The sequence below is a fragment of the Vanacampus margaritifer genome, chromosome 4, assembly GCF_051991255.1.
Source record: "Vanacampus margaritifer isolate UIUO_Vmar chromosome 4, RoL_Vmar_1.0, whole genome shotgun sequence".
Classification (NCBI taxonomy): domain Eukaryota; kingdom Metazoa; phylum Chordata; class Actinopteri; order Syngnathiformes; family Syngnathidae; genus Vanacampus; species Vanacampus margaritifer.
Window position 1 is genome coordinate 8,522,593 of NC_135435.1, and position 17,381 is coordinate 8,539,973.

The 17,381-nt window shown below is 39.7% G+C and overlaps 1 protein-coding gene across 1 annotated transcript; it reads left to right on the plus strand.

Moving 5' to 3' along the window:
• Window positions 1-16,208: 16,208 nt before the first annotated feature.
• LOC144050300 (uncharacterized) lies at window positions 16,209-17,381 on the plus strand. The gene has a single exon (XM_077563424.1). It carries the CDS (start codon window positions 16,245-16,247, stop codon window positions 17,379-17,381), a length of 1,137 nt encoding a protein of 378 aa, XP_077419550.1. The 5' UTR covers window positions 16,209-16,244.

Sequence of the window (17,381 nt, forward strand, 5' to 3'; positions counted from 1 at the left end):
ACAAAATTAGAGCCCGTGTTTCATGCGTCAATTTGTGTCCTGTCGGTCGTACACCTCAGCGAAGGTCCTCCAAGAGCATGTGAGTCTACTAGCTGGCGTTTTTGAAATACCACAGGAGACTTTTAGATGCCGCTGAAATTGGCATCACATGAGTGGCAGACATGAAACGCGTCAGCAAAGATGTAATTACGTGAACAAAGAGGGGACAGATAAAAATCTAATTGAATTAAATGGCCAAAGAAAAGGAAAATAAACTGGCCCTTCCTATGACTTCCTTCCTTCCTTCCTTCCTTTCTTCTTCTTGGTGTGTCCTGGAGAGCAACATTGGACTTGTGACCACATGTCTTTATATCGCAAAAACTGATTCAAAGTGGACCAAAACCATTTTCTGTCATTTAAATTGAGTATACAAAAAGTCCCAGTGTTTGGCTTTACTTTCTACCCTTAAGAGTTCATTACTAATGTATATTTTTCAAATTGCTGAATTTATGCACACACGCACAGAATCTGGCAATATACTTTTAGAACTATACGCAACAGTGCCTTTAGCATAGTGCAATAGGTTGGATTGAGTTCAGGGTTAATCGCCATCTGCCTTTGGTGTCTCCTTGACAACTCTGGAATCACGCAGAGCACAAGTCCTGAAAGCGCTGGTGCCAAGCCCATCCCAACTCTCAATATACACAGTTTTAAAGATGAAAGTTTATTAGAATTTGAAAAATGCTTCCCATATGTGACCATCTCTAGTCTGTTGTCGGTGGGTGACGGCGGGATTGCTCCTTTGCTGATACGATCAGTTGAAAGCATTCTGCTTCTTCTTGAAATTTACAGAATGTCACAGCTTGAGATGAGGCAGTCATCAACGTCTGACCGGGTCTTCATCGCACTTTTATGATCTCTGGAAGAGAGGCCGCAGAGTACGTAACATAAGACCAATTTAAAGTTGGTTGTAATTACCGCATGTCTCGGAACCCGGACCCCAAGTTAAGAGGACTACACAAGATGTATTGCATGGTACATCTAATCTTTACACCAGTCTTATTCAGATATTTTTTTTTTAGTACATGTGGATTTGGAATAACAAAAGAACCAAATGTGTGGCTTGTTCAGGAAGCTATTATTTGTCTAACTCTCAACACTTATTGCTTCTGAAATATTGGACTTTTTCCACTCGATGATCAAAGATGAGATCATGCACCGAAAGATCACCGTTGTCATGACTTTGCCAGAAGATCAGAGAGACTCCTTTAATGTTATCCCAGCCTACTTAAAGCCCCGAGGGGGCATATTTTCATGGTGACAAAATCTTGAATTATTTTACACATTTCCACTCGGAGCTAACACATTCCAATCTCAAAGCATTTCAGTCAAAAACAAGCAAAAATATTTGTTTCACCACATTCAGAATGTTGATTTGCATTTACATACATTAAAAAAAGAAGAAGACTTTGTTTGTTGTTGTGATGTAGGCTATATCCTGGACCAGTAAAATTCCATAATGCCACTAGTAACATCATGTTTAACAAGTAGCTGTTCAAGTAGTGAACCATTGCCGTTCTTGTAGTGCTCAAAAATGTCATGCAATAGTGCAGGGGTGTTAAAAATATGGCCCGTGGGCAAGAACCGGCCCATCAAGGGTTCCAATCTGGCCCACGAGGACAGAATACAAATGGCTGTTTTATACTAAAAGTAACTGTTGTTGCTAATTTTGTCCACTTGGGGGCGCACTGACGACCATTTAAATCGCTGACATTTGGCTTTTGCAGTACTCAGGATTTGATGCAAAAATTTTGCACTCATTAAGGCTGTAATAAGATAACAATAAGATAACACATGGAAATGTTTTCAGAATGTGCTTGTTATTATTTGCACCAAATAAATAAATAAACGGGAAACTTTTGATTTGTTGTTATTTATAACTTATTGGTCAAGGACATACGGAAATAATTTGCATTCATTTAAAAAAGAATGCTCCTGTTTTTCTGACCAATTTTTGTTTTTTTGTGTATTTAAAAAAATAATAATAATATTCTTTTTCTGTCATAACATTTTTCCCCCCAAAATGGGATAAAAATAATATTCAGAAAAACAGGAGGACAAATTACTCAGAAAAAAAATACACAGAAAAACCCAAGGGGTGGGGGGGATTATGTTAAAAAAAAATTGAAGAAATTTAGCTTGTACAAAACAACGTTAACTTATTGATGTCCGTCCAAAACAATCTATCTGAACATACTGTAAAAGTTATTTTAAACAGTCACTCACGGGGAAACCAACATGACATTGCCAAAAACATATCATCTTGATTGGACTCGGGAGATTCTTCTTCTCCAGACTCTTAATGAGATGGATTTCAACATTTTGTGGTAAATAGCGCCAGCTACTGTGCAGGAGGGGTATAACAATTAGTAGTCGTCTGATTGATAAAAATGCTCGCAGGCTGCATTGCAAGACTCTACTACGCCGGTGCCGTGATATGTCAATCATTTAGCGGGCCCCCCCTCTGGCTCCGCCAGTGCACTTGCGATAAAATTTGGGTGAAAGTGTCCCCTGCAATAGAATGAGTTTGAAACCCCTGGAATAGTGGAAGGTAGTAGTGAAAAAATTTAACATTGTTATCCCCTATGGAATAAATGCTTAACTGGCCAATGAGTCATGTAGTGAGTGAGAGATGTTCATTATGCTCGTTCTGAAAGGTGCAAACAAGCAACAACCGCTAACGATAACATTAACACTGTCAGTGAGTGGGAATTAAACCCACGCTACCTGCATGAAAGTCAGCGACCGATAATGACTTCCATTTCTATTAAATACTTTTATCTAAACATGTGGGTAGAAGTGTTTATGTCAAGCGTTTCCATTTCCGTGAACTGCTCAAAGTCCTTCAGAAGTTAAATAATTTGCACCGTCAATAAAACGGAGATGTTTACATGTTTAAGGGTCTCTGTGTGGTAAGCCAAGTAGTGTGGGATACTATTCCACTGTGTACGTCGCTATGAAAAGACTCCAGAGCCACTGGCAGCTCAGCCAGCTCCGACCACTTCTAAGGGAAGATGCAGCGCAAATAGGTTGCAGGCTGCAATCTCCAAAGTAGCGTATTTGGAATAAATTACACAAAAGTCCAGTAATTTGTTGTCTCCCTCCCCTGTATTTGTAAAGGCCCAGATGCTTCAAGGGTAACTAAACCACAGCTCTATTACTGTATTTTTTATTTTTTTCAAATGAATAATAAATGAGGGGGAATGTTGGGATTGGTCCAAAATGGAGCGGGGAAAAAATCAGTGGTGACTAACAACCAGATTCTAAAAATTCTAAGATCTTACCTTACTATGTACTCCATTAAATTCAATGCAACGTTGTTAATAACAGTCAACAAAAGTTATTTGTGATCCAACTTAAAACTTCACAACTACATTTAAATTTTATCTATACAACATATCAAATCAATATAATTGCTTGAATTTTGTTGACCTGCTTTATCACTAGTGGATAAAGGAGTCACTCATAACTACAGTAACAAACAATTGACATACAGTATGTCAGTCACGTCCCCAAGGCAAACTTGGGGAGGGAGGCCCAGCAGGAACAGGAAGTCATACACACACTAAAGTAATTACTCCAAAAACTGCATTGTAAGGAATAGTGAGTTTGTTTGTACTTGCCAACTTCACAACTGAAGCACTGCTCTTCATTATACCGAACCTTTTGTTGAAAGATGATGTAACTCATGATGGGAGCAGTTTGAAGTCTACAAAACTATTTTGTCTGGCAATTTACCCCCCCCAAAAAAGCATCCTAACCAATCGGGAGAACCTTCATCATGCAACAAGGCAATTACCCAAAGCACACTGCCAACACAACAAAGGATTTCATCGGGGGGGGGGGGGGGAGTGGAAGGTCTTAGACTGGCCAAGTCAATCACCAGACTTCAACCCAATAGAGCATGCATTTTACCTCCTGAAGAAGAGACAGAAGTGAGAAACTCCTAGAAACAAACAATAATCTGGTGACGTCAATCGGTCGCAGTCTTGATGTATTTATTGTAAGTCGGGGTTATGCCACTAAATATTAAATGTTATTCACTTGAAGTCAAATTAACATCTGTTGTAATACTTTTGCTGACCTGAAAAGTGGATGGCTTCAAACCAAGTTTATGTTTGTACATCTCAGTCCCTATGGCACTGCTTACACAAGGCCCATCAAATTTTAGTTATTGTTATGACAACAGAATTTTGGAGAAACAAAATGCAAAGTTTTGAAAAAAGGGGTATGACGCCTCCGAAGAGCATATGCTCTGGCAAAAGAGTCCTCATGTGTCCAAAAAATAAAATTGAGATACTCTTATATTCAAATTCTACACCTAACTCCCTTTGCATGGACGCACCTCAAAAACTGATAGTTACAGCATTTTTAATGTTGCCAAGTTGCTATTTTTCATCTTCAAGTTTCATATTTCATAGTTCATATTTGATTTTAATTTTATTCCCCTTAAAAGAGCATAAAGTAAACATTTGTGGTAATATTCTGCGACAGTTCATCTGTGATGTGTTGATGAAGTGGTGTGTCATCTTTCATAGATGCCATTTCATGATATTGACAACATTGTGAAGCGATCACAACATTACATTACTGTATTTTCAATACATTATTACATTAGCCTACATTACATACAAGGCATTGCTGCATTTCACAACTTTTAATTACACTCATCACAACTGGCTGTCACTCTGCTCTGGTGAGAGCTGCTTGTCAGAGTTTCGCCCTTGTCAGTGGACAAGCTTCATTTTAGTGCTTGAATGCATTCATTTGAATTAAAAGTAGAAATAGGCTCGTTAAAGAAAGCGATCCCGGAATTGAAAATTATCTCTGTTTGGATTGCAAACCTTCGCCGCGGTGTTTACCGATGACGACATTCACTTCTGCTACAAGGTAAATGGTCAAATTATGATATATTTTGACATTTTTTGGTTGCTATGCCCATTTACATCAATTATTTAAGCTAGCGCTGCTAGCTACAGTTGGCTAAGAACACGTTGGCTAAAGAGGCACTTATCCAGTAACCATTGCTTGTTTTCATACACTTCTGTTATACAGTAATTCTAACTTTTGTGATGCTGAAAAATGAAAAAAGCGACCAGAAGGAGGATGTTTGTGGAGAAATCTCAAAATCGACATTTTTGTCCAAACAATCTATCTTTGTCACTAACTCAAAACTAAAGTTCAGGTCACATATTATTTTCAAGAGTCATGCTTCTGTAAACAACTCTAGATGCAGCGGTTACCAAAATGGGAATGGGAGTTTTATTTATTTATTTTTTGGTCAACAATTGTAGCGTTTAACTGAACGTTCTCACTTCTAAACAGGATCACTTCACCTGGAATAGGCACTTTAGTCTGAGTTTTCTAGCATCGAACTGGAGTCCTTTAAAACCCTGCCACTTCTCATACCTCATTAGTCAGTAATGTGCGGAGGACCTTGACAAAACGTACCAAAGTGATGATTTGTACTCATAAAGAGTTTGGTTAGCCATCCAATTGCTGTCACTTCTCCTTTTCCGAGTCACTGTTGAGTCGGCGACTACGCCAGCGAGAGTCAGGGTACACCCTAGACCGGTCGTCAGTAACGTAAAGAACTTCTACACTGCCAAGATGGTCTCATGTCTGCAAGGCTGACAGTTTTGTGACAGTTGTGTGCAAGTGGCTGTCATTTGGAATGTGTTCTGTGATGGTCTGGTAAGCCACTGAGGAGATGCTTCTGCCAAGAGTTGAAGGTCTTGTCATTCTTTCAGAGTGAGATTGATGCTCACTGGCAGCCAATGAGGCCGATCTCTTTAATTTACAAACACTGTGCGCTCTTTTGTGCAACAGTGAGATAATATCAAGATCATCAACGCCTCATATTTGCCTCAATCTGGTTACTAGAATTTCAATTGCCTACCATAATATTCCAAAATGAAAGCAGATACGAAACCATAATGTAACTGGCATGTTTTTTTGTTTTGTTTTTATTGCCAAGACACTGAATCCAGGATAAGTAAATTGATTCCATGGAGTCACTCTGGTTTTGCTCCTGGCAGAAATACAAATACTTTACAATATATATCCGTAATTGTGCATCTTTGTCTTTTGCAGTGTTTTCATTTTAACTATTTTTTCAGTTTGTTTTGACTTTTTTTTTGTTGTGTTAGTTTTAATTAGTTTTCTGGGTGGTTCTGTTAGTTTTAGTTTAAAAAAAAGTTTAGTGTTAGTTTAGTTTGAGCTAGTTTCAGTGTTAGTTTTAGTTTTTTTGTTTTTTAAAAATGTGTATTACTTGTGCGCAATATTTAATAAACACCATGGTAAAATGACAAAAGTAACACATTTCTTACCTAGCGTTGCATTTTGGCTGAGTTAAATGAAAAAGCAGGTGAGCCAAGCCATTGGAGCCAAAAGACAAGCAGACAAATTTGAATTTTATATACACAAATCCAAAGTTCGTCATTCAAAACTTTTGTTTTTAGTTTTTGAAATTGAATCCAAACAATACATTAATACTATATTGAGATAGAAAAACAAGAAACTGATGAGAACTGTGGCTTTATGCACTTAAAAAAAAGAAAAACTATTTTATTTAAATATCCCTGTTGGCTTCTTTGTTTTTTTTCTGTATTAACCACGTGTTTGTGTAGTGTTCACAATTTTTGTGTGTGTTCTGTTTAAAATTGTTCAATAAAGTTATATGGAAGGGGAAAAAAAAGCAACACAAATACAGCACAGCAAGTACAAAAAAAAACAAGGGGCGACGTCAACTGAAGGTGCTTTTCTATTGGCTGCTGCTAGATGACATCACTTCTGTGTGACACACTTTCAAACCGTTTTTTTAAAAAAGAAAAGAAAAAAAAGAAAAGATGATTAAAAATTAGGGGCGTCAGGCGATTAATTTTTTAAATCATAATTAATCGCATGACTTCACTAGTTAACTCATGATTAATTACAAATTTTATATCTGTTCTAAATGTACAATAAATGTAAAAAAAAATCTAGGTTTTCATACTCTTGTTAACAAAAGTGGGAAAAAATGTTATAATAATATAAATAGTTCAAATGAATTTTTGACGTCTATAGCCGTCAATGGCAGTGAATGGGTTAAAATCACGTTTGAAATCATCCCCAAAGGCTCATGTAATAAATTACTTATCGAAGACTAAAACAGAGGACACTTTCTTTATAGTTAGTTTGAGTTAGTTTTGTAAACATAACATGTAGTTTCAGTTAGTTTTCGTTTTTTTTAAAGCATTTTAGTTTTTATTTATTTATTTTTAGCTTTAGTTTTTTTCATTAGTTTTCGTTAAGTAAAATAACTTTGGTCTTTTGATTGCTGAGTTGTCAGCATCATTTCTGCATTTCGGATAGTCGAGTAATACAACTTAAAGATATGGACTGATGTGTTGGCCACTTCACTCTCTATCGCTGCCTCTTTGTGTTTAAGTTGTGGTCTTCTTAAACTGGAACTCAGATGTATGGTCAAAAAACTGTCTTTTTGTTTTAAAGATGTGTTTCTTCAAGACATACCCATGGCGTTTAATCTCTGCTTCGCAGTCAGAAGCGGAGAGGGGACGTATTGGACAGTGGGAGGGCTGGATCGGAGCCTCCTGTGTTTATTTTGGTGGGCAGAGTCCCGCAGCAAGGTGCTCGCTGTCATCACTGTGACCTACCAACCCGGGTGGCTGGACATTATTGGGCCTCCGTAGAAGAGGGACACATGCAGCAGCATGTGGGATGTTCAGGCAGGGGTCGAAGGGCAGGGCTGCTTCTGAACATGTGCACAGATGTCATGAAGTATCCGCAGTTGAAGTCAGAACTTAAACATGCAGCCAACACAGTGGCATAACATTGTTAGATTAGTGGATGACTTACATTTACTCAAGTGATCTTACTGGCTGCTTATTGGCTGCTCTTTTAAAACAATTTGGGATTAAAAGATTCAAAAGCACCACAAATCTCTTTGTTAGTAATCAAGAACAGTAGTATGGAGCACTGGGAAGACGATAAACCATAACGTCTCGGAGGGATTGAGGCTTCGAAACGAATTGAGAGCAGTTTGTCAAGTGATAGCGCCGTCCCAACCAAGTTGGCTTGGAAACTGATTACAGAAGCCTTAAGGAGATCCCCGTGGCAAAGCAATACAGAGAGCTTTTGATACAGAGACTCCAGCACCAGATCATCACAATTACTCAAGATATACTTGGTTTTTAAATTTATTGCACAGCGGTCACTGTAAATAAAAGGAACATTTGGTTCTCAAGAAAAGGAATTAACTAAGTCATCACAAAGTTTTCAGCAGTATTGGGAATATGTTTGAGCTAGATAGAGTGATGAGCTACAGAGACACTGAGCAGGCCAACAGAGCGCCAATGACCAGCAATGAAACCCAAGTGACCTGTTAGCAAAGGTCAGTGGCAAAGGAAAACAGAGCAATCCCTCACCAGTCTAATATCTTGGAATGTCCCGGGAACTGCATGGAGAAAAGAACGGCCTTTTAAAGGATCTTAATCAGAGTCATGTTCTTCACACTGATGACCTTCCTTGTGACGGTCGGAATCACACGAGAATCACTGTAATTCTGTCAGATATTTATACATCATATGATTTACCATACCTAAGAGTATAGGGATGAAATATAAGGCAAATAAGTAGGCACAGGTCGAAAATTTTGCTCAGACAATTAATCCTCTCAGAGACATTTAATTGAACGCTTCAATTTTGCGGTTTGTTTGAGCATTGTACAGACTATTGAGTGTTTTCTAGGAATTTGCCTCTTTGATGGAAACTGAAGCACTTTGATCATTCTTAGGGTTTAGTTGAAGGTGACAGCACAGTGAGAAAAAAGGGGGGAATTAGTAGATTAGATATGTTGTTGATGTGATACTGATATTTCAATAATTGTAATAATGCTGGCAGTGGCTTAGTAGCCTACTAGTCGCACGCCAACAATGGCTATTGATGTTTCATATAGGGTGTGTGTGTGTGCTTGCATATGTGTGTGGGTTTGATTTGTGTCAGCAACAAAAGCCCCGTTCATCCAGATTCGGAAGACCAAGTGATTTCAATTAGAGCTGTACGCACGTTTACTAAGTCCAGGGTCATGCAAGTCATGTAGGAGTCAGATCTTCAGATCTTCAGGTTGAGAGAAGAATCTTGATCATGTTGACCAGAATACCGCCAGGAACAACACTAATGACAAAAAATGGAATAGTTTTTCATACCAGACTGTCACCCAAACAGTTTTAATGAGAACTTGGCAAATAGCTGAAAAACTGATAGGTGACTTTTCAATGTAGCCAGCTCATGATTGCCCTCTATAGGAACAGACTTACCTAACCATCATCATCCAACTACAGCGGAGTAGCTCCAAGAACAAATGCTCTTTTCATTTCACTCAAAACATGCAGGCTCTACTCATCGACTGCTAATCCAATTGCTGCTAATTGATCAATTGAAATCACATGCATAGGGACAAGTAAATAAAGAACTCCACAAAAAAGCACTTTTCTTCTTTTGAATGTGCCATAACTAAGCGAGTCATGACTTCTTCTTCTTTTTTGCTTATTCTATAAAAGGACTCATTTTTAGATAGCCATGTTTACCAATTTACTATAATACATTCTTTCAGAATGTCACATGGAGAGCAGCTCGTTAGCAAGTATTTTGTGCCACTGAGTTTAGTATTCCAATAGAAGGTCATCTCATAGAAGTGCTTGCACAGTGTGTATGATTTATTTGTGTTCTCTTTACAACTTGATAAAGGGTTGGTTTGTCGTTGCAGTGGTCAGCATGTGTTCCTCACAGTTCTGATTTTCGGGTCTAAATCTGTCCTGTGGTTAACTGATGACCACTTCACCACTTGTGTTTACATTCTTCAATGTTAAATTATATAAAATACCTTGGAAATCATCATGTCCCATCACCTAGTAGTTTAGTTTTATTTATTTATTTATTATAGTTGATTGCCAGTTCAGGGTGTGTTTACATTCTCAAAGGATAAATTCTATAAAATACCTTGGTAATCACCATGTCCCATCACCTAGAAGTTTAGTTTAAGATTTTGTATTTTATGTATTTATGTATTTATGTATTTATTTATTTATAATTATTTTTATTTATTTTTATTTTTTATTATTATAGTTGATTGCCAGTTCAGGGTGTGTTTACATTCTCAAATGATAAATTCTATAAAATACCTAGGAAATCACCATGTCCCACCACCGATAAGCTATTTTCAGAACAGGCCCACAAGCTACATGGCTCCCAAGGGCACCATATTGGTGAATTCTGCACTTAATTGTCCATGGGCTGTCAATGGTCCAGCTCACACGTGACCCTAATGAGGATAGGCAACTATAGAAAACAGATTGATGCACGGGAAAATGCTCTACTTGACCACATTTGAGAATGGGTGGCTTTGAGGGCGCTTCCACCTGTTGCTTAAAGGTTAGTATAATGAGAGAGTAACCAAATCGAGGCAATTGTTTCAGATGACCTCAGATGTTGTGACATCAAGAGAAAATATAAGAGCACTCATCATGGGAAAGTTGTGCGTGGCACGGTGGCACCAGGAATCACAATTTCCAAACACCAGCCCAATTTCCATGCTCATCCCAGAAAAAGAAAGCCAACGAAAACAGTGCATCTGAGCTTTGTTTCCCTCTTATTTGCATAATTCACTTTGATGGGTGAAGACTTGTCTCAATCCCTGGTTTGCTCATATGTGCAGATTACAAAAGGCCTTTTTCCAGCTCCGTGCAGGCTACCAACAAGAAGAGACTATCAAAGAGAAGGAATGAGCTTTCAAGTCAGGACCCTTCGATTGTGTTACTGATTGGTTCCAGGTGAGGCAGCTTTGTAAAGTTCAAATGGAGGAAAATTGCCCTCCGTGCAGTGCTTGTGAGAGAAGAGGAGGCTTCACAGTTGGCATGCTGCTCCGGAATTCCTAAAACGACTCACGTTTGGTGGGATTTCCAAAGGATAAATGTAAGGCCTCTGAAATCTTGTTGTGGTTGATTGCAGTTACATTTCAAACTAAGCCCAGAAGAAAATGGCTGCATGGAGCGCCTGGCTCTTTTACAAAAGCAGGCGAAAATTGCCACCGTCTACTGCAAATGACCAGAATTACGTACAAAATGTCTCTTTGATTCTCTCAGAAGGTAAGATTTGTTTTTCATATTAGAGATCATCTCATTATTTTCTAAATGTGAGGGCCATGCTCTTTTCTTTTTCACACATGGTATTATGGTTGGAAACTCATTCAAGGACTCGTGTACCATTTTCATTTTGCCAAGTAGGCCCCTGAGCATATATCAATTGCATGTAATTGCCCTGTTTGCCTTTAAAAGTGTATTGATTTCTCTTAAAACACTGGTGGAACGTTTGCATTTAGATTTGTCAAATAAATTGTTCCCTTCCAGCGAGCACCTTAGTAGATTTTCGCCTCGCTTTGGTGGGCTTAAGGGCCTATAAGGGAAAATCATTCAAAACAATCCTGGAAAGCCTTTCACCACAATTTAACAACTGTAATGTTACGCTGAGAACTTCAAGCACCATTTGCTTGGTTACTAATACACTGCTATGATCATCATCTTTTGATATGCTGGTGCCCCCTCCATTCAGCCATCTGCACAGTTGCGCACATCTTTAAGCAGTTCACAGTGAAACTTGAAACAGATCTGAAAGTGTTTCACACATATGTGTAAAGTCTGTGTGTGTCTGCGCAGCAAACGTTGTCTGATCTGAGCTGAAGCACGCAATGTGTGGGAAGGGAAGGACAATTAGGCAGAGGCATGTACGGGTGTGCCGAGCCGTGGCACTTATGCATCCATCAGCCGTCCGCTGAAAATGAAGAGAGACAAGGAAACATGGATCACATTTTCAAAATGGGCAACATTACAGAATAGGGCTGATGGAGCTTTTTTTTAAGCTTTGCAACAAGAAAAAAAAATGACTTCATAACAGTCTATTTAACATCATGTGAAGCATTAGCGCGGGAAATTAGGTAATAAAAATATCATCATGAACCCATTTTCACTTCTGGCTTATAGCTGCAATATGGATAATATATTTTCCCCAAAATAACTTTACAGTTGTCATGTTTGGGTTCTGTTTTTCCTTGTGTGTCTCCCTTGTTCTTGTTAAGTGTAATCCTGCCCGTCCTCGTGTCAAACAATCAGTGCCCTCAGCAACTTGTGTCTTGCCCCAGGTGTGTCTTGTTGTGTCGTTAGTGTGTGTATTTAGTCTCCTGTCGCCCCTCTGTCTGCGTTGATTCATCCTGTTAAGGGGTAGTGGTGGTTGCGGACCCAAACGCAGGGAAGCAGGTCAAGGAGGCAGAGGTGATGTAAAAAAGAAAAAGAAAAAGAAAAAGGAATGTAATTATACAAAACAAAAGCGAACTCCAAAAGGCAAGTGAAACAAAACGTGGGGAGGACAACAAGGCAAAAAACTGACAGCATGACAGGAGGAAAACGACAATGAATCGACACAGACAAAGGGGAGACAGGAAACTAAATACACACACACTAACGACACACCTGGGGCAAGACACAAATGGCTGAGGGCACTAATTGGTTGACACGAGGAAGGGCAGGATTACACTTAACAAGACCAAGGGAGACACACAAGGAAAAACAGAACCCAAACATGACAAGAGTAAGCTTTTTATTTGACCATTTATGACTGAAATGCCTTCTAATTAGTAGATTAACACATTGGCTGTTCACAATGGGTACTCCTGCAAGCCTCTGGCCAATAGTTTTCAGACTGGAATCGGGTTAGAATTTCCCGCGCCCTGTCTGCGGATCTGACCTACTGTGCTTGGTGTGTATGTGAAGAATGGTATGCGCAGTTTCATTTTTTGTCAGCAGGTGGCAGTAGCGATTTCGAAATGGAATATTCTACGTTCAGTCGCTTTAAGTCATGTAATACATTTATTTATTTATATTTTGTATTTGAATGTGAGAACCAGCTGTTCTTCAAGGCACTCATTGCCATTTTCTTAGTGTCATACTTACATGTATAGTAGGGCTGGGGGAAAAATACTCGTCGGTACATTTTCATAATTCAATATGTTGTCTTTAAGATGAAATGGAACATTCGCCGCCAAGAGAAACAAATTGATTTGCTCATATAAAAGTGCATTTTTCATTTGTGAAGATTCTCTTGCTAATCTTTCTTCTTTACATTGGACCACTCAATTTTTTTTTTTTTTTTTGTTAAGACAAAATGTGTTTTACAAAAACCGATACCATGAACATAGTCCCCGTTCCTTCATCATGGGTGCTCAGACCGTTCGAAAACTCACCCTCATTCAAAAAATGTGCCAGTGTTCCCCCAAAAACTTCAATACATAAACCTTCCATGTTTTCCTTCACCAAGGATCATTGATTTCAAAATTCATCACAAGTAAGCACAAGGAAAGTAAACAGTTGAATCACGAGCTGGCTATAGGCTGCGTTCAGAATTTAATGTGAGCAGAGAAATGTCCGCTTAATAACTACATTAAAGTTTTTCCTTTTAGTTTAAAATGGCTTACCTTAACCCAAATTCTGCGACTCATTGTAGCCAATCCAGGTGAGTTTATGTTAAGTTCTCAAGACACTTGAAATGAGTAAAATGGCCAGGTATTTTTACATAAATGTAGTATTTATTGCACGTAAGGTTTAACCTGGTTTGTGTATAAAACCGTCTCCAAATGGCTGCCAGGACTGCCAATCATGAAGATTGGCGCCTGCTGATGATATTACGCTACAATATCAAAGGGGAACTATTTTATTGCAAATGTTTAGGAATCGGATTGTGCTTAATGGGAAAACATGGACACATTTTATGAAGAAATATTTCCCTTTATATACATACATTATATCTTGCAGCCCGATCATATCTGGTAACGACAGTGGGCAGAGAACTGTTGGGCCATAAGCGTAAGTATTGTAACACCCTGAGTACATCTTCCCTCCTATTTTGTTTAGAAACATTAACATACATTTCGTAATCATAAAAAAAAAGAAAAGGAATGTTGTTGAATTGGAGCTGCCGTAATGTGACGTCCAGGCTGATCGTATCTAATTGGTGTTAGACTGTGTTAGGATTACACAGTAGTCAACTTTTAAACTAATACATATTGTTCATATGACGTCACCAACCCCCACCTATCGACCCAGCAGGCCTTTCGTCCAGTAAGACAACGCAAGCAAATGCTGAGGAGCGCTCGTGTTGCTTACTACAAGTTACTTTGATTCATTCATTTGTTCATTCATTCCGGATTTTCACGAACAGCTTCACAATGGTGCACACATGTTCCGTTCATGTGTGCAAAATTGGGCGAACAAAAATGTGAAATGAAACTTCTAAATAGTATTCACATGCCGTCATTTGTCCCCCGGTCCATGGAATGTCGAATGGGAAGTGTCCGGAATTACAAAGATGCATTGAAAGGATTTCCAACCAACAAAGTCTAACAAAGTGTGTTCTGACCGTTTAGATTAAGGTAAGTGTCATTGTAAAATGGTAAAAATGCTTTTACCATAATGCTATTGTGATATATGTGAGCCGCTAGTTGTGGCTAACTCTGATTTTGAGATCTCTCCAAATACCCTCCTTAAGGTCTCTTATTTTCCTTTCCCAGCAGCCCAAAAGTTGAAATTGTTGTTAGTGTTGAAGACATTTAACATTTTCAATTTGATGTTTTACTGTTTTTGAATTTACTTATAGACATATAGATGTGATATAATCATGAGAGTTTAAAAGAATACAGTGGGATGGTGATTTTGTGAACTTTATTTGATCTTTGTACCCTCAAATGCTGTTGGAGGGGCAATGTGCATGATGTTGTCAGAGTTTCTTGACATTTAGGGACTGAAGGTCTGGGGTCAGATTTTGATTACTTCTGTTCCCCCAATCAAGAAGGGGAACTGTATAAAGATGTCTGTTTACCATCAACCTTACACCTTTGTTCAATCTAGGAGATGACATGTCTGCCCTTTGTTCAATCAAGAGCCGGGAGGAGGAACCTTTTATCTGCTGAGTATAAATGAGTCGATGTTCTGTAAATTGTCACACACTTGGGATCATCACGTTGCATTCTGATGTGATGTCCTGACTGTGTCTTTAGAGGCCTCTAAATAAATTCTTGCAAGAAAACTTCTTCATCAGATCCTGAATACAATTATTTGGACACGCAAAGATTACACTTAATATAGTAGGTAATAATTCCATCAAAATGGTGACGCCGACGTGGACTTATTGAGACGTTTTTTCAACGGCTGTGATTGATCCTGAACACCGGATTTCTAAAGCGCAAAAATATTAACAAGGTGAGTGGACATTTTATCCACGTAGAGAAATTCTGGTTGTTTAGGATCAATACAGTTGCATTTCATCTGTGCTAAGTTGTATTTGGGATCTGTGAACAAGTTAGGGGGGTTGTAGTGGTGTTTCTTACGGTGGGACGGAGAGTCCTCGATTTTGAAAATTACTGCGACATTGAACCATGCATGGGAGTTTTTTTTCCGCGGTGGAATAGGCTGTGTTTTTTATTTTTTCGTATGAATAAGCCGTCAGTATATAAGCTACTGGGAGTGCGGTGTGGATTAGCCGCCTGTGTGTGATATCATTCACACAAGGTGTGTGCTGTGTGGAATTATTAAACCGAGGGACATAATTCCTCGGTGTGTGTGTGTGTTGGGTTTAAGTCGCGCATAAAAATGCCCCGTGTTTACGGAAGTGACGTCAAGTCGGAGCGCTCCGCCGTTTTAAACGGCATAAAACATTGAGTACCACGGGGGAATAGGCTGTTGTGGTTGTTGTGGTGTTATAAGCCGCTAGTGGTGATCGCACTATGTGTGTGCTGATGTGTGTTGTGATATAAGCAGCTCGCGTTGATCACGCGTAGTGTTTGCTGAGCTAAACGCCCGTATGTCGCGTAGTTCGCTACGGTGCGTGGATTGATATATAAGGAAGCCTGCCGTTTTTTTCGGTTCAGAGCTGTGTGATATAAGCCGCCCGTGAAGATCCAGGATATATTTGTTAAAGTCGCGCAAAAGGTATTTAATATCTGTTTCGTTTTCGTCTTGTTTGTGTTTGTCTGAAAAAAAAAAAAGAAAAATATTTTTTTTGGGGGGGATTAATGAGAATACTTTTGATCTGTTATATCGTAGTATCATAAGTGAGACGTTACTGACTTTATAAATATTAAAAACGACTAATTACTACATATAATGGACGACATTGTTGATCAAGACTCCGGCTGGTTTGATTTGCATAAACTTCCGGTCCATATTCTGAACTCTTCGCTGAGCGTACAGATAAAGGCTGCAACGCTCGTGATGATTGAAGCGCTCCCACCACGCCAGAGAACACAGCAGGAGCTGAGGAGCAAACGTGAGACGGAGGTTGCCGATCTCAAGAAGATTGTGGAGGACGAGGCCAAGGCCCACGAGCAGCTGATGGCCGACATGAGACAGAAACACAACCAGGCCTTTGACGAGCTTAATGAACAGCTGGAGCAGGCCAAGCGGAACAAGATGTCTATGGAGAAATCAAAACAGGCCCTAGAGAGCGAATGGAACGAGGTGCAAATCGAGCTCAAGACCCTGACGCAAGGCAAATCCGATTCAGAGCACCGTCGCAAGAAAGCAGAGTCCCAAGTTCAGGAGCTTCAGGTCAAATTTGGAGACAGCGAACGGCAGAGGCAGGAGATGGCGGACAAGATGGCCAAAATGCAGTCTGAGCTGGACAATGTCAACAGCCTTCTGACTAAAGCCGAGGGCAAAAACATCAAATTCAGCAAAGACCTTTCTTCAGTGGAGTCTCAGCTTCAGGATGCACAGGAACTGCTCCAAGAGGAGACTCGTCAGAAGCTCAACATCTCCACTCGCTTGCGGCAGCAGGAGGATGAGCAGAACAACCTGCGCAAGATGCTGGATGAAGAGGAGGAGGAGCTACTCAACACCGAGATGATCAACGAGCGTCTGAAGAGAACCACACTGCAGATGGAGCAGCTGACCACGGAGCTTGGCGCCGAGCACAGCAGCGTCCAGCGACTGGAGGGCGCTCGTTCCCAGCTGGATCGCCAAAACAAGGAGCTGAAGCTGAAGCTGCAGGAGCTTGAAAGCACCATCAAGTCAAAGTACAAGTACACCATCGCCTCCCTGGAGGCCAAAATCGCTCAAATGGAGGAGCAGCTCGACATTGAGTCAAAGGAGCGTCAACAAGCATCCCGGCTGGTCAGGAGGACTGAGAAGAAGCTGAAGGAGGTCGCTGAAAGAAGATTCATTGGAGTGCCTTTTCCATGGGCAAAGATGGGCACAGTTGATTCGCCTGGAAAAGCTGATCAAGTATCAATCTGCTGGTGA